This window comes from Artibeus jamaicensis, unplaced genomic scaffold (assembly GCF_021234435.1).
Source record: "Artibeus jamaicensis isolate MK-2021 breed Jamaican fruit bat unplaced genomic scaffold, CSHL_Jam_final contig_1016, whole genome shotgun sequence".
In the NCBI taxonomy this organism is placed as follows: Eukaryota; Metazoa; Chordata; class Mammalia; order Chiroptera; family Phyllostomidae; genus Artibeus; species Artibeus jamaicensis.
Genome location: NW_026521195.1, coordinates 5,601,250 through 5,625,833, shown reverse-complemented (window position 1 = coordinate 5,625,833; position 24,584 = coordinate 5,601,250). Strand labels below are relative to the sequence as shown.

At 47.3% G+C, this 24,584-nt stretch overlaps 1 protein-coding gene across 5 annotated transcripts in view; it reads right to left on the bottom strand.

Annotated features, from left to right (window-relative positions):
• ELMO1 (engulfment and cell motility 1) overlaps positions 1-24,584 on the bottom strand; it is a 469,444-nt gene that overhangs the window by 199,429 nt on the left and 245,431 nt on the right. For all 5 annotated transcript variants that reach the window (XM_053661620.1, XM_037126577.2, XM_037126578.2 and 2 more), the window contains one exon: positions 5,747-5,855. In XM_053661620.1, coding sequence (XP_053517595.1) covers positions 5,747-5,855 — 109 coding nt within the window. The remainder of the gene's footprint in view (positions 1-5,746; positions 5,856-24,584) is intronic.

Here is a 24,584-nt window from a genome sequence, read left to right as displayed (position 1 = left end):
ATATTGCTCCATTAAAAAAATACCAATGCATTTCCCCAACTCCCAGTAAAGGCAAAATGACAGAGGGCTGGACACTGACTTAGTTTGTTATCGTTTTCTGCAGCAGTAAGGAAAATGCAGAAAAGACTTTTTTAAGTAAAGAGACAGAATTAAACTATCTTCCTGATCTTCACAAACCCCAATTTTCTTCAGCTACCTACCACTCTGCGGCCATGTACTCAGGAAGGGTTGGTTTCAGCTCCAGTCTAGGGAGCAGCTCACGACCTCCTGAGGTCTGACTTCCAGAAGGTTCCATTCCCCTCATCAGTGCCTGGGTTAGGCACAGGAGCAGGCCGCGATGTTAGATAATCAGACATCAGAGGAAGTTTGCTGAAGTGCTTTCGGAAATATTTCCACACACCTAAAAGAGGCTCACCAGGTGGGACCGCCTCTTGCTCCTGTTGACCACGGTAGCCTCCATTCTGCTGCCAGTTTAAGGACCATGTGACGCACCAAGGGTGGAAAGGACCGATAGATGGAAAGGACGTGGCTCCTCGACAACATCACTGAACAGCCAACCAACCCGAGGGCCTGCTCAGCTCTGAAGGTATAACATTCAATGCACGTTCTCACGCTGGCCGTTTGCTTGCTCCCTTGGGCTGTCTGCTTCAGCCAGATGGATGGAGAATTCTCGGAACCTCCTGGTCTTTCCATGGACTGGAATTTTCAGCAGCCCCTGCTCACTGCACGCATGCTGTACCTGCCAGGTCCTTTTCTCGTCTTCATGATTCTGTGTCACATCTGCCAAGATTCTCCCTTCCTCAGCCTGCCCAGCTCCCCATGGAGGAAAAGGACCAAACACCATCTCCTAACGACACTAATATAACTTGAATGAAATGCTACAGATGCAAAATGTTTTCATGTGAAGGACTCTCAAGTGAGCATGTGAGCTGCGTGAGGATGGAAGGGTGTGTTCTAAGTCCATGTCACCGTGACTTATAGAGAAAGAACCCTACAGTTATTGAGTGGGTCAATGAATGAATGAATGAGAGACAAGAAAAAATGTTCTTTACCCTAGCTCTACCTAACTTTGGAATATAACTAGGCTAGATGCTACATATTCAAAAGATAAGTAATTGCCCTATTTGTAACAGAAACCCAATTTTCCTTGTATCCCTCAACAACTGACTGCTTTGAGGACAGTACTATAATCACAAAAATGACAAGTACTGGTTGTTAGCCCCGGGCTGCATCTTCAGAAGGACTCCACATCCACGCGGACCATCTACGGGTTTGTCTACGCTATACCACCTCCCCGTCCCTGACCCCACCCCCTGCATACAAGTATGCCTCTTCTTCTGAAGACTTGCTCTTCCCTTGCTTTTAATCTTCTCCTTCTAAGTGGGGCTGCCAATTATACAACTCAGGTCATGGGGATCTGTGACCATACCTAGGTCCACAAACAGTCCTCTTTATAATTTTTAAAACCAACACCAAAGGAAAATAAGTGCCTTGCTCTCAAAAGAACCTCCTGAAGGAAGCAGATGAAAAAAGAATCATTTTAGTCAGGATGCAGAGAGCGAAGAAACAAGGGACATTGTTCCAGGTCCTGGTTCCAGCTGTCATTGATGCTGGAGCACTCTACACCTCCCTAGCTTAACCTGGGGTTTGTTTATGGAACGTGAGAGTCTCTCTTGCAGAAGTGTCCATCTTCCAACTAAAGCAACATCCACATCCTTCCAACAACTATCTGCATCAAGGACTCAGCTTATTTTGCAGGTAAGGAACCCGAAGCGCAGAACTGAGAAGAAGCGCACAGCAAGTCATCCAATGTGCGGCTTAGCTGTGACTTAACGATGGTCACCCAGGTTCCCAGATGCAACCGCCGGCCTTGCCCTCCTCTTCCTACGCTGTTCTTTGGGCCTCCTGAACACCAAGTGGGTCTCAGGGACGCTGGACAATATGCAGTAAGTGCAAGTGTTCTCTTCATCATTAAACAGAGATGCCATTGATCTTAATTAACTCCTGTGGGTATTATGGGCTTCAGTTAAATAACTCTGATGCAGTGCTCTGAGAAAGTAAATAGGCATTGTTTTTATAGCACACCATCACACACTGGCCTCTTGCAATGTCAATAACTGGAAACCATAACACAAGTACTTTTAAAAAGTAATCTAAAAAAACCTGCACATAAACACTTGGTATCAGTTGTTTAATTGAACATTAAATGTTTGCTTTAGACCCCACAATGTACTTGGTAATTCAGAAGTGAGTTTCCTCATAAGACCTTAGGTTTAAACCAAAAGACAAAACATTTCCAGAAAACTGAATTGTTCCACTTTTGCATATGTCCTTTAGATTTTTGGGTGGGTGTGTCTTTGGTCTCAGCACTTGCTTACTGATCTGACATGGTTATGATCTCCTGAGTCTGTTACTGTCACAAACCTGAGAAGGACCATGAACTTAGAAAAGGAGAAAAGCAGACACAAGCAAACCAAAAGATGATGGATTTGCTTGCAAAACTAATTTTCCCAGAAGAAAAATAGACATCCCCTGCAACATAAGGGTGTGCTCAGATTCGGCCTTTATGTTAGTGACTTATTTAATATGGCAGTGGGCACGAGGCAATCCATTAAAAAGCAATTTCCCTCTTACCACAAGGTGTTTCATCATCTGACATCTAATACTCAATTGGAGTGGAGTAGTCCTTTAATATTTTATGAGCAGAAAACAACTCATGTGGGCACGTTGGCTCTGGAAACATAGGAGTCTTTTGTTAGCCTTGCAAGATTTCCAGAACGGCTTTTGCAATAGGCACCAAGCAACAGGTCAACCTGAAAACTTAAACTATCAAAACTTAAACACTGTGAAATTAGGCTTTAGAACTGGTAACAGGCATTTAAATACATATGTATGCACATGCGTACACACATATTTATTTATACGTACATATATATATACAAGCATATATATGTGTACATATATACATATAAAGTGACTTACAACTAACAGGAAAAATTATCAGTCCCAACTTGTTCATACACTTTCTGAAGTGAAAATTTCTGGGGCACAGGGTCCATATCTCATTCCCCTTTATGCCTTTAGGTCTCTCACAGTCCCTGGCACACTCTAAGTAATCAATAGATTGTTATGGAATGCATGAATAAGTGCATTTGTCATCTTGGGTGAAGGGCCCATGCCACGAATGTGTCAGGCCCCGATTGTCCAAGCTCAGCCTCACCACAGAGACCAGGCTTGGCCGGGGGCTGAGCGACTAGGGCAGAATGTTGACAGTCACCCTTCCAGTAGAAGGCAGGGTGTGAAAGAGCTTCCAGGGCTCTTACACTTGGGGCACCTCCAGAGATTCCCAGGCCTCTGCCTTCATCCCCACTCAGCCATCTCAGCTCACATGAGCTGGCTTGACTGCCAGGTTCTTGGAAGGCCAGGAGGGTTGCTCTACACCCCAACCCCCAACTTCTAAACTATGGAGCCTACATTACCCTGAGCGACACTGTCTGCTCAGAAGCTGCCCCCACCCCCCACCAGGTGGGGCTCCCCTGATCCACATGCACTCTGTTCTCACACTGCCTGGAATGTGACCATCTTTTCCAAGTCGGTGCCCTTGGGGTGAATATTATCTGTTTCCCAGGTACCTCTTTAACTCCCACGACTGCAATTTTAGCCACTGAAGTTACCTATGATCAGGCCAAAATGAACACAAGCACAGCCCTGCTCTGCTTATAAAGATGGAGAGACATTTTGAGAAACATGTCATTAGACAATTTTCTCACTGAGTACATCAGAGTTCACTTACACAAGCCTAGATGGTCTAGCCTACTGCACACCTCGGCTACACTGTACAGCCTATTGCTCCCAGGCTACACGCCCCTACAGGATGTTGCTGCACAGCACAATGTGGAGTAAATCAAGCACCAGAGGAAATGATGCAATCAAGAGACTCAGTAAATACGATGCATGAGGCTGCAGCTGGCAGCATGACACTACATTTTATAAAGCATAGTAAATACACTGTATGGTAGTATAAAAGGTGGGGCGGTAGGAGCACAGTGAAGTTGTATGTTACCAAGGACGTAAAGATGTGGCAGAGAGAGAACCTAGATGCCCTTTCTTCCCAACATCCTCCCTGTCCTCCACCATATCTCTGTGTTAACTTGGAACATTAGAGACACATGACTGTTGGACAGGGAAGAGCAGGAAGCTGGAGACAGCAGTCAAAGCAAAACAGAGGGTCTCTTCTGCTGCCACCAGGGTGAGCACTGCGAGCCCGAGCAGGCCCTTGGAAGGATGGGATGAGGGCAGGGCAAGGAAAGGACCACTTGGGCTATGACCGGGACCTGAGATGTGCCAGCCATGTGGAGCATGACGGGTCTCTGGTTTCTGGAGATCTTAGATGGTTGGCAGTACTTGTCAGCCAGTGACTTTCTACAGTTTTCCCCAAGAAACTGAGATTGATGTGAAATAGACAAGTTATCCGACTAAAAAAACCAGTGGAATTGGTTTGAGTCAGAACCTTCATCCTTTCACTGAACACACGGTAAGCCAAACAGCAGACATAAATCTCAACCAGGAGGTGTAATAAGGCGGAGGACCCAGGCTCCAGGTTAACTGAGATGTGAGCATCAGCAAGACCCAAGGAGATGGACACAGAAACCTCCCAGGGCAGCTTGCTAGGCTGCCCACGTAAAACACGCGGATGTGGGCTCCTTAGTACTGAACTTCAGCTTCTTTCCCTGCAATATTGGAAGAGGGTAACGTCTGCTGTGCCTATTAACAAACAGGCTCAACTTGTTCATTTTTTCCTAAGTTCTGAATTTTCTCATTTACCTTAGCTGTACTGCAGTCAGTTCTACACTGTAAATAAAACATTACCCCCTTTTCCATCGTTGGATTTCTTCCCATTCATCATTTCAAACCATTATTTTAAGCTCTCAAGCAGGTGACTGAATATTTATGCTTCCACAGTAATTCCCAACACCCAACATTCCTCTGGTATAAACAGTGTTCTCTGGCGCCCACGCGGAAGAGCCCACAGGGAAAGATTTCCTGTGTGTGTCGGCTCCACCGACGTTGGAGGGACTGGAAGGCAGCCTGCTGGGCAGCTCCCACCCGACTCGCTTTGACAGGTTACAGCCAAATTATGCCAATGGGCGAAAGGCAAGAGCATTACTATGCCCTCTTTTTCTGGGTGTCTTCTCCAAAATTAGTAATAAAAGGAAGAAAAAGAGTGATAAGCATATCTCCAAGAGCACATTGCTCCTGGTCAGCTCTCCATTTACTTCAACAATTCCTTCTTTCTTAGAGAAAGCACTTTTTTAAACCAGTGCAATACTGGGAGAGATTTCATTAAGGCATTTTACTATGATGTAATGGAGACAAAATGGTTTCAGAAGAAAGAAAGGAAAATGATCTACTGGTAGGTGAAAAAGCAGGCATCTGGAAAAGAAATTCGTAGGCTATTTTCCTAACCAAGTATTAAATAAATGCAAGGCTGTTTGAATACAGACTCACTGTTATAAGACTTGAAGTTCAGTCACAGTGCCTGTCCATTTTCCTATTCTCGTAGATTTTAATGACATCTCTTCTCAGAGCAGACGTGCAGAAATACATGCACTGCAATCCTGGGCCACCTAGTGTTGGGGAGCGGCGGTCAGCGCTCTGGGAGCCGGCGGTGCAGGTCGGGCACAGCCCTGGACTCGGCCGCTGCCCAGCGCCACACCTGGGGCGGGTGAGGGGGACGGGTACTTACGCAGCTCGCCCACTCTCAGGGTCTCGCACAGCATCTTGGTCAGCTCTATGCTGCTGCGGCCAAAGGGGCACTCGTGCTTGTCCTCCCGGCTGCTGTTCTCAAGCACAATCTGTAAGCAGAGAGCGGATGGGTCACACAGGGAACGAGTTTGGGTGGAACGTCCAAGACGTGGGCTCCGTGGGGCAGAGAAACAGGCCCACTCCAGCTCACCCAACCGAGGTTCTCAGGGCCAGACAAAAATTCTCCTCTAAGTACATTCTCAGGCCAGAGAACCTAAAACTCTCACATTTTCCCAGTCTCCTACAGCCTTCTTGGACCCTGGAAGAGGAGATTTTGTGTGGTGTGGTCACTTACAGAGATGCCTATGGAGTTTTTCAGAATAGCACAGTAGAGACGTTTTTACTTAAGTGATGTTAATCACTGTCTCATCCTGTCAGCCACAGTCCCCCTTTCCTGGGAAGAGCAACTCTTCACCCGGGACTTCCGCTCCCGGCTTCCCGAGGAAGCCACCTCGTCCTTACGAGATCTCAGGCTTGGCCTTAGTTGGTGGGACTACACTGAGGGCCATGGGACACAAACTGGACCCCTGGAGTGCTTCCCCAGGACTGATCATAAGAAAGGGGGAGGCTGGTCAACCATGCTGACAGCACATGGCGGGTGTGAGTGCAGGGGCTGCCTGAATGTGAGCCCACAGTAAGAACAACTTCGAACAAGAAAGACAAAATGTGAAGAAAATCAGAGAGGAGAGGAGTGGGAGTTAGGAGGGCCCTGAGCAGCTGGTCCCACTTATTCCCTAAGCGAAGCTCCTTCCCTGTCCTTCAACCCTGTGGTCTACCTTGTCAATTCTCCTGTTCCTTGTTCTCACTACAACTAAGAAAGCCATTCTACCTATGGGTTAAACAAAAGTAAAATAAAACAACAAAATTCCAGATTAAAGTCATTAAACTTGACAATTCACTTGTTCTCAAAAGGAATCCCCAGCTCATCCACTTTTGACGCCATTTCCGCCTTCCTGGTGGATTGTCTGGGACCTGGAGAGCCACGCCCACAGAACCTACAGTAACGCAGTGTGTCAGCCTGCGTGGTTTCTCCCCGTAGGCTATGAACCCTTTGATGGCAGGAATGGAGCTGTGTTTATTCATTCAACAAACAATAATAACTGAGCTAAATAATTATCTACCAGAAAGACGCCCAGGCCCCGTCAAGTGGGGAACAAGACAGGCCAGGGTTTGCCCTCATGAAGGAACATTCATTCTAGTCTAGGGAGATAGTAGGAGAAGAGGTGATCAAAGTTCACCCAGGTGCTATGGCCAAGGTGGTAAAGGAGAAGGGGAAGGCTGGAGTAGGGAAGTTTAGACAACAAGGTGAATGCCAGGAATCCAAGGATGGGAAGAACTTGTAAGTTAGGGTCTGGGAGAGAGAACATTCCAGGTAGAGGGGTCAAGGGGAAAGCACCTGAGTTGAATAGAACGTGTTTTGGGCAGGCCAGGACAGGGCCTGGCATACAGTGGGGAGGAGTCTGGGGGTGTGTGGGGCCACAGTTTGGAGACAGAGGGAGCCCGAGCAAGCCAGGAGCCTGAGAGGTGGGCCAGAGCCACTGCCCCAGGGCTGTGTGAGGGTTATTCTAAGACTCGGACAGACTAGCCCTGAGTTTTAAACAGGTGAGTGGTGTGACCTGATTTGTTTTAGAAAGATGTACATGTGTGGCGAGTGCTCGGCAGGGAGGCGGACAGAAAGCACTGTTCTTCTGGAAAGCCTGGGCCGTGTCCCCGACAGAAACGAGGGCAGCTCAGGCTGGGCCTGCGCAGTCCTGGGGCACATTGTCGTAAGTAATCACAAAAGGCAGAAAGACTCGCAGGAGAGATTGAAGGAACGATGTTCAAAGGGCGGGAAGAAGAAGGAAGGAGAAGGGGGAAAAGGGAAGAAGGGCAGTAAAAGAAGGTGCAATTTTATTGACACACACGTTTCCAAATCGTGAAGAAATGTGGGGGAGATCAGCATGGTGTGAACTGTTTAAAGTCAGAGAAGCAGGACTTTATTGAAAACATGCTCCCACTGTTTTCTACATAAACACCATGCCCATAATGCGCGCGCGCGCTCATTACACACACACAGAGGCACAAGTTATTATATGCGTTGACAGGCCCCCAGCAACAAACCAGCCCTTCCCAAAGTGGGACGCTCCTTCCGGCAAGGCATTTACACCTAGCTGTAATGACAACCTCATTGCATTTTCAGTCTCCTCGACCACTTGAGGCATCATGGCTGTTTTTGCAGACTTCGTCATGATTGCTTTATCATTCTTGTGATTGTCTGAGAGGACGATGAACCATCCCAAGTTTGCAACATCTACTGCAATGCATAACGATGCACTGAATGTCACCATGCACGTGCCCTTTACTGTCCGTGGGATTTATGGGAAAAACTCCCCCTTGCAGTCTCTTTAGGAAACACAGGTTTGGGTTGGTTGGTTTTTACTCTCACAACAAGAGAGCAACTCCTGAGGGATCCTTGAAAGCTCTGTTCCCACCCTGAGTGGTGTAGCTCAGTGGATTGAGCATGACCCTGTGAACTAAAGGGTTGCTGGTTCGATTCCCAGTCAGGGCACATGCCTGGGTTTCAGGCCTGGTCCCCAGTAGTGGGTGTGCAAGAGGCAACCACACATTGAGTTTCTCTCCCTCTCTTTCTCCTTCCCTTGCCTTCTCTCTAAAAATATGTAAATAAAACCTTAAAAAAAAAGTTCTGTTCCCGCCTCACGGTCTCTTAGGGACAATCTGCTGAGCACAGAGTCTCATTCGACTGAGACTGAATCCCCCTCCTCCTTCTAGAAGAATCCTTTCGGGTTTCAGGCAGGAATTCCAAGTCAGGAAAGCAGGAGAGAGGGACAATGAAATTCCCAGCCATCAGGGAATCCTTATTTCTTTTTTAAAAATCGAGTCTCTGAGACAGCCATACACACGTATCAAGGAGCGCATGTCCTGATGATGGGAAATGGATGAAAAAAACAGAGCAAGAAGACAAAACATAAAAGACAGGAGACAGGTAGTTGCCAGCCAGTTCCCCGGGAGGACATTCCCCTGCATTTCACATTAACATCCTATTAACATTTCATGAGCTCATCAATATTTAATGGGACTGTGATCTGCATACACTGTGGTAGAATTACTGCCACCAATAAATGTTCTGGAAACATTTCCAAGGCACAGTTTATTAGCAGGCACTAAATTAAGGAGTAATTTAAGTAATTAATATGTAAATCAGTCTGGAGAAACCCTCCCTACTCTTTATTCTTTAAGTTACCATCTATCGTATCATATTTACCTGCCTCAAGAAAAATAAACCCTCCTCCGTGACTGATTTCTTTAGATAAGGCAGACACAAATCCTTCAAGTCACCTGCATAGGTTTTCAGGCCAACGCTCCTACAGAAATATTTTAGGAAAGACTATGATGATGAATGTTACTAATTAGATATTAATAATGAGAAATAAGTCTTAAACTGGTTAGTAGCTTGTTTTAAAATTTAACACACTGCTGTATCTGTATTCAATTCCAACATTCTGGCATTAACCATGTTCACCTAAGACATTTTGAGAAGTTCCATTTAGAAATATCAAGGCCTATTTTTCATCTTTATTTTTTCCTCACTCTTCAGTTTGAAGAGCAAACACACTGGAACAAAAGCCACAATGGAGACAGCACTGAAACTTGCTATTATCACTCATCATAGAATACGACACATACCTAAAAAAGTTGTAACCATCTGCATGTTTTATAAAATAAAAAACTGGGCATTTGTTCAATAGTAAGTATAACACATACAAATACTTTACTGTTTACAGGGTGTATATACTTATACCTATGAACCGATCTCCAATAAGTCCATAAGACTGATAAGGCAGGTATTTATTATTCTATTAAAAATGTTGAACCAAAAGGAAGAGCTGGCCTAAGTCAGTCTCATCCCAGAATTCCATTTCTAAAAGTCTTCAATTTCCAAACCTCTCCCTGCCCCATTATAGCGTACAATTGTCTTCACGTACATGCTGCCATAAAACTTAATCAGTTTCATGTCAAAGAGGCTAAGAGAACTTTGATCAATGTCCTCTGTCTCACTGAAGTGAGTCAATAAATCCCAGAACCCCCTGGACAAAGGTATAAGGTTCTGTCTGATCTCATTTATCCCTGAAGATAGGTAACGATCTCTCAGGGTGAGTGACCAAAAGCTGATGTGAACTGTCCCCACAGGCTTTAGTTCCATAAATATTGAGTTCCCATCAGGGCAGATCACGAATGCACCTATTTGACTTGGGCCTGACCATTAAATGCTGAGTACCAGACCAGCTGTGCTCTGCTACTGCCCCTTCTCTGACCCCCAGGGCCACCTGATCTCTCAGCCTCTCCTCATCACATTGCTGGCTGCATTCAGTACCTAATACACTTTCCTCCACTTCTGCTGAGCACTCCCCACCTGGGGCAAGTCCAGCCCTCAGCTTTCCCTGTATGCAGCCCCAGGTAAGACTTGAGGGCTTCCCCTATCGCCTCTCATCTACGGAGGCTTCTTTGTCCTGTTGCTTTGACTCTGAGGATCACATGAAGCAACTTTCCCGTGATTCTTCACATCGCCGTGACTATCCTGTAACTATCGTTTTGCACTCTTCAATCCCTTCACCTTTTACGCCCAACCCTCCAAACCCTGCTCCCCTCTGGCAACCACTGGTTTGCTCCCTGTATCTATGAGTCTGTTTCAATTTTGTTTATTTCATTCTTTAGATTCTATATACCAGTAAAATCATATATATAATTATCTAACCACTATGCTATACACCTAAAACCAACACAAAATGACACTGAAAGTAAACTGTAATTGAAAAATTTTAAAAAGAGTACTGAGTTCTCTCCAAAGAGAAGGGATTGTTCATCTTGCTCCAATTCCACCACAAAGACCCTAGGAGAGGCATCGATGCTGTGAAGAGTCAGGGAAAGACCAGGGTGAGGTCGCACAAGGCAGCTCATCACTTGGTGAGACGGGCCAAAGCTCCTTAAAGCCCTATTCACAGGACTGTCACGTGTATTAAATCACAATGCAAAAGTCAAGAGCCTAAAACAGAACTCCAAGGTGGCGTTTGTTACCCCTTTATTGTCCTTCCTCTTCCTTTTCCTGTGTGGCCGGAGCCAACGTTATGTGCAAACTTTCACCAGCCACTGAACCAACAACATGCCTGCACTGACAGTTGCTTCCTGAGGACCAGCCTTGGGACGGATAACAGGCAGCAGAGGCTCTCCCCGAGTTCTGTGATGAGAAGCCAATGGAATGACAGGGTGGTCATCTACTTCCATCACAAACATCAGACAGATGTCCTGCTCTGAGCTCACGTTTGAGCAGGACCCTCCCACAGGAAAACGGATGCTCTGAGCACAGAGAGGGCACAAGGACCCTGAAGAACAAGTCATGGCCTGGAGAACTGAGTGATCAAGTCCCAATACTAAACTGGACAGCCACCGTTGCACACCCCTGTCCTCAGAGTCTTGTCAACTCACAAGCTCTGTTGAAACCTGTCTCCTGACCCCACCAGAGAATTGCCAATGTTCTTCCATGTTAAATCAACAAATAAACAGACCAGGCCTGATTAGTATCAGCGAGCCTCCAACCCCATGACAACACAGGAGTCGTTCTGCATTGAACAGAACCATGGAACACCCCAGAATAAAGTGTTAGCCCTTAAATCACATCCCTAAGACCCAGACCTCTTCTGAGGTCAAACTGTAAGCCCGGCTTGGGGTCCACTCACAGAGACTTGGGCGCTAGGAAAGAGCCATTTTTCCTATGTCCCCACCAATGCTAATGGTGATCAGTCCCAAAGCACCAGAGAGAAGTCTTAGAAAAACACTGAGCTGCCCTGGCTGGTGTAGCTCAGTGGATTGAGTGTGGGCCTGTGAAGCAAAGCGTCACTGGTTCAATTCCCAGGCAGGGTACATGCCTGGGTTGCAGGCCAGGTCTCCAGTAGGGGACACATGAGAGGCAACCACACAGTGATGTTCCTCTCCCATTCTTTCTCCTTCCCTTCTCCTCTCTCTAAAAATAAATAAATAAAATATTTTTAAGAAAAAGAAAGAAAAACACTGAGCTGCCTTGAGGGGGCTGCACAGGAGCTTAATTGCAATCATGAATTTGAGCAAGTTCATAAAATCAAACAAACATGCCCAAGCCCTAATATGATGATTCTAAATGGGCAGAGAACAAAGAACACTGCAGTTACAGCCTGTATGCCAAGCAGGAAAACAAACCAGGACAAAACAGAGCCCAAGGCTGCTCATCCATCTGACCTACAGCCCCCCCCCCTTTACAGATAGGGGAAGTGACCTCCAAAGTAGAGAAATCTAATGGAATTCACTCTAAAGGTGCAGCCCAGGGAGCAGTAAAAGAAAAATAGCAGGCTTCATTTTTAGTGCTTTCACTGAGAGACTCATTGAGGGCACATGTACCACCCCCTGACAGAAATCCTGGACCCTCCCACCTTACAGTTGGAGGAACAGAGGCCAAGAGATGTTATATAATCTGCTCCGGGTCACGTAACACCAACATCAATAGAGCCAGCACGGGAACTTAGGTGGTGTGGGCCCAGCGGTCACAGTCTTGATTACCGATTCCAACCGAAACACATGCCTATTCCTACCAAGAACGGAGAGGGTGAAATAGTAATAGAGCTTTGATCAGGAAAGTCCTTAACATGGTAACAGACGAGTTGACAGCACCCTGGCTCTGGACAGAAACGGTTTCCTGGAGCCACCTCCGAAAGACTTGGTAACTTTCCTTCCCTCTCCTTTTTTCCTGTGAAAATGATGGTGGAAGGAGACTAGACCTGGGATGGTGGGCACACAATGCAATATCCAGATCCCATATTATAGGATTATACACTTCAAACTTATGTTACTAACCAATGTCACCCTAATAAATGTAATTTTTAATAAAAAACTGGGGATGGGAACACCTACCTTCTAAGGATTGCAAAGCTTAGATGCCACAACAAAGTGAAGGTCAAGGCTTCTCAGCACCCAAGACAGGCTCAGCCCTCAGTGATGAAGACCAGGGATCTGCAGTTGTCATAATAATCACATGGCGTCTTGCTCCGGGGTGTTACCATTTGCTTTACCAAAATACTCTTACAGATCTGGGGCACAGCTGGTGACAAGAGCACACACCACAGAAAACAAAACTCAACTGCTATAGGGATTATTAACCTTGCTCTTCGACAAAGGAAGGACTTGGGTGGCACACATATTATTCCTGACACAGACAGGTTCTTTCAGCGCCTCTTTAGGAGAGTGGCTCTCATACTCAAATGGCACTGACATGTGCACCACCTGGGGGGTAAACGCAGACTGCTGGGCTGCCCCCCCAGAGTCTGATTCAGCAGGCCTGGGGTGGGGCCTAAAAAGAAAATGCAGGCACATGGAGTCCTGAAGTCTTCTGAGGCACTGGGGGGGGAGGGGGGGGGTGTTAGTGAAGTATTTCAAGGAAAACTTCAATGCTATTTTTAGCAGCATTCTCTTCCCAAAAAGAAAAGCGTTCCTCCCGCACACCTCCCCTGGGCCTTAATTGGCCATTTAGAGAGGCAGCTGCCTGTGGTGTGTCCAGGCTGACAAGTGAGTCTCGAGGCCTTTGAACAGGGCCAATGACACCATGCAGCTGAGATGTGACGACAGGGGCGAGAGTGTGACCAGGAAAGGGACACACAAAGCAGACTGTGTCAAACTTTAAAAGCTGCTTCGAAGGACAAGAGAACAATGCACCCCAGGAAATGGAGAGAAAGAATGCCCAAGAGGTCATGTTGGGGAGAAAACAAAGTAGAAACTGCACACAGGGAAGTGAGATAAATAAAACTCTGGACAAACGAGAAAAATGGTACAAAGCCCAGCTAACGAGGTGAAATCCTTCCAGAAGAAAATCAGGCAACTGCACATAGAGAGGCATAATAAAAGCCATAAATATAAAATGGCAAGGAATCAACTGGGTAATGGTGTAGTAATTAAAGCCTGGAGGTTCGTAATAGACCTTGAACTGAACATTGATCAACCAGAAAGAAATGCCGCCTGCACTTTGATATAGAGCGACTCGTGAGCGAGATGCGCGGGCACTCCCAGCAGCCCCTGCGGTGAAGCTCGCTCCCTCTGAGGATGAAGCTGGTAGCACAGAGGAAGGACAAGGCAAATCACAGCACGGGTGACTTGTGTTTGTGTCTGCTCCATGCCCCTGATGTCACCGCAACAGAGAAATGGGGCTCCAAGGCCTCCTCCCTTAGGCCAGTACGTGTGTTCCTGGGCCCAGCGACGGGACCCATGCACACGCAGGTACACACAGGCCTCCCTCCAGGCATGAAGAGTGACATCCTGTGTATTTAAAGCCGTGGCTCTCTAACTTGAGCTTACACAAGAATCACCTGGAAACATTAAAACACAGACTGCTGGGTCCCACCTCCGTTGTCCTTTAGTTGTTCCGGGTAAAAGCACAAATCTGCATTTCGAACCCGTGCTCAGGGACGGAGGTGGCTGCTAAGCTGGGGCCACACCTTAGGAACCACTGATTTAAAATTATTCGATGTCTACACCCCCAGCAAACCTTTAAAGATACAGAAAGCAATGAGAGGAGGTAGAAGAAATTAATCTGATTTTGGTGGCGGGGGGGGGGGTTCTGTGACTGATAAAAAGTATCATTAATAAGAGTTAAAATGCACAGAGAGAGAATGTAGATTGGCAGTTGCCCGGGCTGGGGTTTGTGGGTTTGGGGAGCTGATGGGTACTGGGTTTCCTTTTGGGGTGACAGTAACTATGTCTTAGAACTCAACAGAGGTCGTGTTTGCACGGCATTTTGAATGTACTAGATGTTGCTGAGTAGCTCACTCTATAAGAGTTAATTTTATGTTCTGTGACTTTGACCTCGAATAAAAATAGAGGGATGCATATGGAGTGATTACCATGTGCAAACTCTCCAGTGTTCTACGCGTTCGGTCCTCAAGAGCCACCAAGGAAGGACACGGGGCAGATGAGAAAACTGTGCCTTGGAGCTCGAGTCACATGCCCTCTGTGGAGCAGTTAAAATGTGACGGGCCCACTCCCCAAGCACACGGGCGGCCTCGAGACTCCCACCCTGTGCTTTTAACTGTTTCATGGGAAGAATGGAATGTTTGTTTCCAAGCCAAGGTTCGGGAATGACCAGAGAGGAACGCTGGAGGTGAAAGTTCAGAAATGGCCCAGGATGCTCACCCAGTACGACACCCAGTGACAGCCACCCTGACTCTGAGAGGGGACTGAAGCCCGAGGCCTCACAGAGCCCTTCCACAGGTGCCCACGACGCCGAGGGCTCCGCAGCGTCCAGCACTTCCCTGCAGCTGGCTGTGAAAGCTCCTTACGTTGCAGGCACTTGCTAGGTGTGGCCTTCGCCAACAGAAAGCCCCTCCAGCTCCCCTGAGGACCCTGTGAAAATGCAGATTCTGCTCCAGCAGCCGGGTCGCCCAGGGAATGCTGCCGCCACTATTGACAAGGCCACGGTTTGAAAAGGAAGAAATTGCGCCCCCCAAATCTGCTGCTGAAATTCCAGCCCCACTCTCTCCTGTACTCTCTGATTCAGTCGTTATAAGTATTTCTTTGTACATCAGTTCTTGCTAAATAACTTGCTAGATGCTAAAAATACATATGTGAACAAAATACCACCTTTGGGTGCTTGCCATCTATTGGGAAGAAACAAAGGGATTTGTAAGGCAGGCAAACATCCACTCGCTATGAACCTCTTTTACACACTTCTGTATTATTTGCCTTTTTTTTTTACAAGGACGAATCTTTTCTGCATGTGAGACTTGATGGGCAGGCAGGATGAGCTTTCCCCGAAGGGTGAGCCTTGAAGGAGGCGCTGATTCCAGGCTCTCGCCAAAGGTGTCTGTTTAACATTGCAAACCAGAGGTGAGCTACGGAAGGTAATAAAGATGAATTGCAAGATCCTGAATGAAGTCAGAGAAGCCCCTTTGCATCTTGGGCAATAATAGCCATAAATCACCAGATCGCAGGGCAGGTCTGACTCCCTCAACACTACACCACTGAATACAAATGCCTTCTGTCTCCTTCAGTGGGACGCAGAGACACCAGGACGTTGCTGATGTCTGACAGTCATGGCCAGATGAAAATCGGGCTTGACATTTCTCAAGGCTGATTTCTCACGGGGAAATTGTCACTACTGTCTTAACAGTTATGGCTGTCTTAAAGCCGAGCTACAAGCAACATACATTGTCTGAAATGTATTTGGGTACATAACTCGCTTTACTAAACAAACACATTGTAGGGGAGCAAGTGATAAAATAAACTCCTGTAAGTTGGATCACACCTCGTTTGTCCACTTAGCTTACAGATTCATAAATTCACTCTGGTTTGGTAAGTGGAATTGAGGGGAGGCAAAGGTGAGGAGCAAGAACTATTTCCTATCACCATTTTCTGGACAATAATGAATCAACATTTTCAGAAACATCTTCCGATTACATAATTTCTGATACACATATTAAAATAGCTAAAATGGGGCAATTACTCACTGAAATCTAATTATGAAATTAAGCCATATGTTGATTTACTTGAACTTAATAGCATGTGGAAAGGAAGTTTTTCATCTATAAACCTAGCCTTTGAAATGCATGTCTTCTCATCACATTGCATTCTACACAAGCATTCCAAATCTTGGCCACATCTGCTAACAAGGAGCTCTCCCCTGTGGGACACGCCCTCCCACGGGGGTCTGTCCAGGTGTGGTGCTCTTTTATGGAAATCACTTCCCCTGACACTCCTCCAACCCTTACTACCACTTCCGCACCTGTCTGAATCTCCCTCCTCCTTCTGACCCACCCCAATGTCACCTTCTCCGGTGAACTACACGCAATTCCCTCCTCTAGAACTCCACCACCTTATCTATACCTTTCCTACCACATTTGTCACTTTCTGCCCCAAACTGTGTCAAAGTACATGCATCTCACTCTACCTGGTGGAGTCAAGCCCCTGGGGTAGGATGCACATGTCAGCCACCTGTGAGTTTGCCACCCTGCAGCCGAGTCACGCAGCCGTCACTTACTAATGAAACCATGACTGATAAGTGGGTGGACAGTATAGGCTGCAAGCCAGGCCTCTCACTTGGCTGGCGGTGCCCAAGAGTCCAGGGGACATCTCTGTCCGTTATGGGAGCACCAACTTGCCTGACTTGAGCAACAGAACTTCCACCATTTATTATTTCTGCACACTCATGGGCATCTTAACTGAGTTACTGTCATCTGCTCAGCCCCTGTTGGCCCCACTCCCCATTCTGTTCCCCCGTGGATTTTATCAGAACAATGGCTTCTGTGATTCTCCCAGCAACTTCCAACGTCATCCTTTCCTTCTCTCGGGACCCAGACATTGCTTGGCAGCTGGAGTACGTAGCCACCCACAGAATCTAAGCTGCACAGGAAACTCAGGTAGAAACTGAGCCCCCTGCCCATGCCTGAGGTGTGACAGCCCCGGGGGGAGGGACAGGGCCATGACGCAGGACAGATAGAGGAGCCAGTTCTCACCAGGCCAGAGCCACCGGCGCAAAGATCTGTCTAGAAAAACAGTGCATCACCTGCTTTGTGCACCGTGAGAACAAGCATTTACAGAGCGTTGGGTGTCTGAAGATGTCCTCAGTTGTAGGTTTATGGAAATCACTTGGCAAGTATTCACTCTCAATGCTTCCTGTAAATACTGTGAGTGAGAACCAGCAGGAGAAGATGAATAAGATGACAGGGAGCCAGCTCCCACCACACAGGGATGTCCCTTGCACACACCCACATGGCACGCTGGCTCCACTCCTTACCCTCCTGGTACCAGGAATGAGGCCCCCGAATCCGGGTGTGGGTGGCGGGGGACATGAAAGGGGCGACTTGCAGTGGGGCTGAGGGCTGGCATCCCACGTTGCCAGACTAAAAGGGAAACTCCTGTTTCCTAGGTGATGGTGCCCCTGAACTTCCTTGGTGCATATTGGGGACCATGCCTGAGTTTGAGGCCCCTGCTCAGCTGGAAACAGGCCCTGCCGGTGAGCCCCCTGTTCCTTGTCTGAAGACAGGCCTGTCTCTGTTGAATCTCTGATGCTTGCAGAACCAAGAAGGTAAGAGACTCTGAAGGATTCCTTGAAAGCAAGATGAACTAGGACATTTGTCTTAATTACTCTACTACTGGCAAAAGTACCTGAAGATACAGATGCACAGGGGAAGAGAGCATGGTGGGCAAGCAGCGACCGCTGTGGTTTTCCCAGGAAGCAGCCCTGCCCACCCCAACTGCCGCCTGGAATGAACGGAGCCCCCCTTACACCATAGGAGGTACCCACGGGCCACGCGTGCCCCGGCTCAGCCACTACGGTGAGTAGCGCGAGTGCTTAAACATTAGGGAGATCAATTATCTCACAGGTGCTATATTCCACAAAGACTCTACCTTTTTCTTCATTTCGGAACCCTTTCTTTAACAAAAAGAGCGTAAGGCTGCCAAGCGCAGAGGCTCAGCTTCCACACTGCATCTGCATTTGCGCCCAGGCAGCTGAGGCCTGGCCTCCCTGCCACGCGTGTGTTGTGTCCAGACCCCTCCCATTACCCAGATGTCCTCATGGCACGTTAGGGGGGCCTCACGATGAACGTCCTCGCTCAGCGATGTGTACACTCTTGTACAAGATTATTTTCTTTAAATGCATTCCAGAAATGCAAATGTGAAGCCAAAAGATCTTAATACTTTTGTCACTTAAAATGTATTTATCGGTTGTTGCCAGAAATTTTTCGGGGGGTGAGGGATGAACAGGCAGAGCACAGAGAATGTTTAGTGCCGTGAAGATACTCGGTATGATATTATAGTGGTGACTACATGTCTCCACGTATTTGTCCAAACCCGTGGAGTGTACAACACTGAGAGGGAACCCTAGTGTACACCTGAGATTTGGGGTGATTACAATGTGTCAGTGTGGGTCCACCGGGTGTAACAAAGGCACCCCTCTGGTGAGGAAGGTTGACAATGGGGGAGGCTGCGCATGTGCAGAGGCAGGAGACACACGGGAGGTCTCTGTTCCTTCCCTCGACTTTGCTGTGAAGTTTAAACTCTCCTATAAAATACAGCCTTAATTTTTTTTTTTTAAAAAAAAGATCATTTCATAGGGCTAACATGGGCCTAGGGTGGGAAAGGACCATCTGTGTCCTTGATATTCTCTTCGGGTGGGAGGAGAAAATGGCCTTTATCCAGATTCCAAGTTAGCCTTCTACTGTCTATTATAACGCCGGACAACTTACTTCACAACCCTGAGCCTTGGCGTCCACATCTGCAAAATGGGTCCAATAACAGTGTCTACCCTACAGTGTTGTTGTGAGACTTCAGTGAAGTAAATACGTGTCCCTAACAGCACCTGGCACACATTCATTATTCAGTACAGTTTGCCCTTCATTTGTTCCTACCCTGTGCTGGGCAGAGTCCCAAGCTCCCAGACTACCAGAGAACTGACCACTCTGCAGGAATAACGACCTCCTCATTGGTCTTCTTGGTCCTTTTCCAATACAGAACTCACGTCTACTCATGTAGCACACACAGGTTCCCATGGCTTTGGTAACCGAGACCCTGAGGAAGGCTTCATACCAGGTAGCTCCTCAGTCTTCAAGTGCGGCCAGTCTGATGGTCCCACCAGCTCAGTGAAGGTGCATTTCTTCCAAGTCTGGCTCCAGTTCTGACCCTCTGACACACAACGCTTAGGGCCACAAAGGACGTCGGAGCGGATGAGGGAAGCGGCGCTGCTCAGGGATTCAGCCTATCAAATAACCATCCACCTAACGGGTAATTTCACACGGTCCAACATTAGAGAGGGATGGCAAAGGGCAAAAAAGGCACAGTTCCTGCTCAAAAATGTCATGTTTGAAAAAGATAACGATCAAATAATAAAACATATAATTATCTAATTCCAAATTGAGTAAGTGCTACAAAGAAAGTAATAAGGAAACAAAACCAAGAACATAAAGAAGAAAATAAAAAAGGAGCCAGAAGGATGAAGGCCTGAAGAATGGATGAAAGAGAGTAAGGCGGACACCGGGCAGGGATGGGGGAAGGCGAGGCCGAGCCAGCGGGGACTACATGTGCAAAGTCCCCGTGGCACAGGAGCATCCCGTTCGAGAACTGAAACAGCAGCCAGGCTGGCTTTCCTGGCCTGGGGAACTGCAAGTTTGCAGACAGGTAGGAATGACCTAGAGCAAGGTCATGAATTCTAAAAGCCGCCAAGTGCGAGGACCCTTGTACAGAATAGCTTTTGATAAATGAGCCAGAGAGAAGTTAGTCATTGGGACTGTTATATTTGTTACTAACAGTGTTTCAACCACTTTATAAAAAAAAAAAAAACTATTGTCTATTATTTATGATTTATACTAAATTTTAGAATCTCGGATTTTACCAATACAGGAGAAAAGCTGATAAAATTAAGGTCAAGGTAAAAATAAAATCACCTGACAATGTCAAACACGCTTGGGTACACCAGGTGGCTTGCACAGCTCCTAAGGGGAAAGCTATTTTTACCAAATACAACAGGACAATCGGGAACACTACCACCTAAATTTTATTATACCACCACAAAATGCCTTCTGATTTGCAAGGGAGGTCGCTAATACAGGCTGGACCCTGGTCACATGAATACAATTCAAAAATGAAAGTCAGCAGTGACTCACCCAAGCATAAGCTTTGGCGTATCTGGGACAAACGCACGGGGGTGGGGGAGCATGTGGAGATAGCTGATGATGTGGTTTCCATTCCCAGATGGACAAACGGAGGGGCAGCCGCAGCAGGGAGGTCAGAGCATCGCTACTCGGCCTTTCAGCTAAGAGCGAGTGCAGAGAGGCCACGGCACGTTCCAGACGGAAACCTATTTCACGGCTCCCTGCCTCCGGGTGACTGGCCATCCGGCCAGAAGGCAGGATCCCAGAACTCACTGAATGTAGGCGCTCATTTAACTGACATCTGCTGAGAGCCGGAGAATCTAATTTTTTTTAGGTTGAACAAATTTATGTTTTTTTATGGCTGTGTGGTGGGCAACTAGACAGGCATGAGCAGAGTGAAGATAATGGGCCAGGCACAGAAGGTCACAGGGCAGAAAGCCCCAGGTGCCCAGCAACGGGCAAAACTGGGAAAACGAGGGCCTTGCCCCCAGGTGACCTTTTCTCCCCTAGCATTTCGCTGGTCATGCGGTTTGGATCTCCTCCTGAACTGTCCCATCTCCAGTCATGTGGGTTAGACCCCCTGACCTTTCATATCGATGGTCATTTGGCTCAAACCCTCCCCTGACCTTCCGTCCCCTGATGTGTCACTAGTCACGTGGCAGACCCCCGAGGGGGAGGAACGAGGGGCTACAGAGGGGCCTCATATGACTCCCACACAGGCCCTTGTGTGACTTCGCCCAGAAGTATGAGCCCCCAGGGATAACGCCTAGGTCTCGGTGGTGTTTTAGCTCCGGGTCCAGAAAAGCAGTGGAGCCAGAGACTTCAGAGTCACAGGGGGCAGGGGGGGAATCTACTGACCCACACGTAGTGCCCGAAATTCTTCAACAACAAGGTTCCAAGGAGGCTTAGCCAGCCCCGTCCCCTGGAGAAAGTGATCCGTTGCTGGAAGGACATTTGCAACAAAATAACAATTGAGTACAGGAAATTCCAGCAATGGGGCACAACTACCAGCTCCTCTTTATGGTTCAAATGTTATTTTTATTTTTTTTCCTGCTAAAAAGCTGAAGGAGGGGAGTTCTGGCTTCTGGTCCAACATGTAAAAACCTTTGGGAGTCATTCTCAAACTCCCAACCAGAAAAAGGCTGACCAAACTGAAAACCGACATCTCTCCCCAGTTCCAGCCGAAAATCAGGGTGAACTGTCCCCCTTCAAACTGGGAATACAGGAAAATCCAGGGGATCAGAGCTGCCTAGGGGCAGAAGCTAGAGCCAGATAGAAACACTGGAAGGGTAACTGACTAGTTGCTAGAGTTGAACACGGAGGCACTTTGGAGGCAAGGGCCCTGGGGGCCCAGGCCTAAATTTTCATGAGCAACATCTCCAGGAGCCCTGCCTGTTCTCCAGGTGAATATCAGAGAAAAAAACCCTCTCTTGCTTTGATCAGAGGGAAAAAGCGACCATGTTAGAGTAATTCCAGAGCATTCCACTCTCTTTAACAGTGGCCTGCCCGCCAGGGAATCTATTTTAACAGAGCTTATACTGTCCGCATTTTACCAGAGCTTAACCAATGTGGGAAAAGAAAAGCCCAATTCCAGCTACGGTTAGCCCACTCTCATTTAACAGTAAAGGATGGAACTGACAGGGACTTTGTGAAGGTCGCAGTGCAGGGGCACATGCCCACTGAAAGACTGAGACTCCATCACAGGGCTGTGGGGCACTCCCGTCCCCCACACCTTCCCGTCACATCAACAGGGTTCTCGTATAATAACAGGAGATCACAGCTGAACGAACCACAAGCCTCAGCTGCTACCAAAGAAGGAGTCTCTAAGGAAACCCAAAGACAGCAGGAGAGACCAGAGCAAGGGCCCGGAAGAAATTTCTGCCTCTGACACCCGCGGCTACTGCAAACAGTAAACATAGGCTAATTTCTGGCCGGACAAACATAAAACCCCACACCACACACCAAAGGCCCATTTATCTCAGTTCCTGTTACTGACACATCACCTCTAACCCTTAACAAAAAAATTACAATGTGCCATCAGAGCAGAAAGCCACAGCGAACCCCTTGCACAGCAGCTACCGAGCTCTGCACAGGGAAGTAAAAACAAAAATGCCTAATGAAAGTGGAAGCCTGCTCAGTGACAGGGGAAAGGTGGCAGCTTGTCACAGAACACGGGCTCAGTAATTATGTATTTAACTAGCATAGAGGGACAGGAACACGGACCATGTGGACTGCGGGAGAGCCAGGTGGGAGAAAGGATGGGAGCCTATCCCTGGGTCTAAGACAGAGCCCCCAGGACAGCGACTGTTGGCTACAGGCTTCGCTAGTGCTCCAGTAAGGAAGTCGTCCACAGGTGCAGGGTCTGTAGCTCCTAACCTTGAAGTTCACACCAGGCTTAGGTCCACGGTGCATCAGGTGCCTGTTGTTCCTTATATAGATCGTTTTTTTCTCTTTCAAGCAATCCATTACTGTGCTTTTAAAACCTCCCTGAGTTTCTTTTTAGATTTTACTTATTTATTTTTAGAGAAGGGGAATGGAGACAGAAGGCAGGAACATCGAAGTGGGAGAGAAACAGCAATTAGTTGCCTCTTACACATGCCCCCAACCAGGGACCTGGAGAGTAACCCAGACATATGCCCTGATGGGGAATCAAACGGGTGACCTTTCTATTTGCAGGACGACACCCAACCCATCGAGCCACACCAGTCAGGGGATTATCTCACTGAATTTTAATGTTTAAAAATCAAAACAAAAACTGTAAAACAAAAATTCTGACCCTCAAACCCAAGTCATGCTGGCAGGAAAGGAGAATGAACGGATAACTGCCATGTTTTAGCCCTGCGCTAGATTTCAAGGCCTGACTCCAGTCCCTGAAGAACCCGGTGGTGGGGATGCAGAGCGCACATGGGCTGCAGCCAGAAGTCAGTACCGCACGTGGAACCCGCCTCCCTCTGAGGACGGGTCTTCTTCGGAGATAACAGCCAAGCCCATATTGAACAATGATCTCATCCCCAGGCCTGAAGCATTCCATTCAAATCGTTGGCTCGGCTGTCACAAAATCTGCCTTCCAGCGCAATTAGTAAATCTAATCACATACATTCACACTCTCAAGAGGTCCTGATTGTTTGGCAGTGACAGCTTGGGTAGTCACAATCAACGAAATTAATGCCACTATTTTTAAAACATGAAAAAAATTCTGTACAGAAAAATAAGCCCCCAAACCATGAAACTTGGTCAAAGAAGGAATAAATATAAAAGCAAGAAATAAATGATCTAAATGAATTATTAGACAAAGAGTCATTTCAAAGTCCCAGCAAGGCTGTGCCTTGGGTCCTTGTTATTCTAAATCGATTCTGTGCTCCAGATAACCTAGAAGGAAACCGTCACTCAAAAAAAAGGCTTCTTTACACAAAACTTGTGTTTAACTGGCAACATATAATTTCACTTAAAAAAATTAGGAGCAATTGCTGTTGAAGGCGTTTCAGGGACAAGGGGAGGGGAGGGTCTGTCAGCACCATGGGAACAAGAAGTGATGGGCCACCAAGCTTCGTTCCAACCATTTGCTTCATAGTTAAGTTTAATTACACGTTACACACTGTCCTGTAATTATGTCGCCTGGGAAACTGCTCATTTCCCTCCTTGAAATGTTAGAAGTTCCCTAATTTATTTTAAAGACTCGGCATTGCCTCCACCGGCACCCGCTTTAGTGTGTGTGGGATACTCACCGCCTGCTTCCTTAGAACGCAGGCTGGTAGGCAGCAGCGGGGAGGGGACCCTTGCATGGTCTGACATACAGCATGGAGGGCTGACTGTGCCGAGTCCCCAAGAACACTGGTCCAATGTATTTATAATAAGATCTGATGGCTTTTTTCCCCCTTGAATACCTACAACAGGAGACTCTGAGAAGTGTGCCAGTCCTTTTCTCTGCTATTGGGAAGCTGAAATTAAAGTCCTTTATTCTTAGCATGAAAACAAACATGGAACGCAAGATAAAGCACCTGCTCTCTGGGACCTGACACCAAAAGTGGAAGGACGACAAACACTGAGCACATAAATATGAAAACCCCGGGAGATGGAACACAAATCAAGTAAAGCTTGATGAACAGGGAAAAAGAAAAGGCA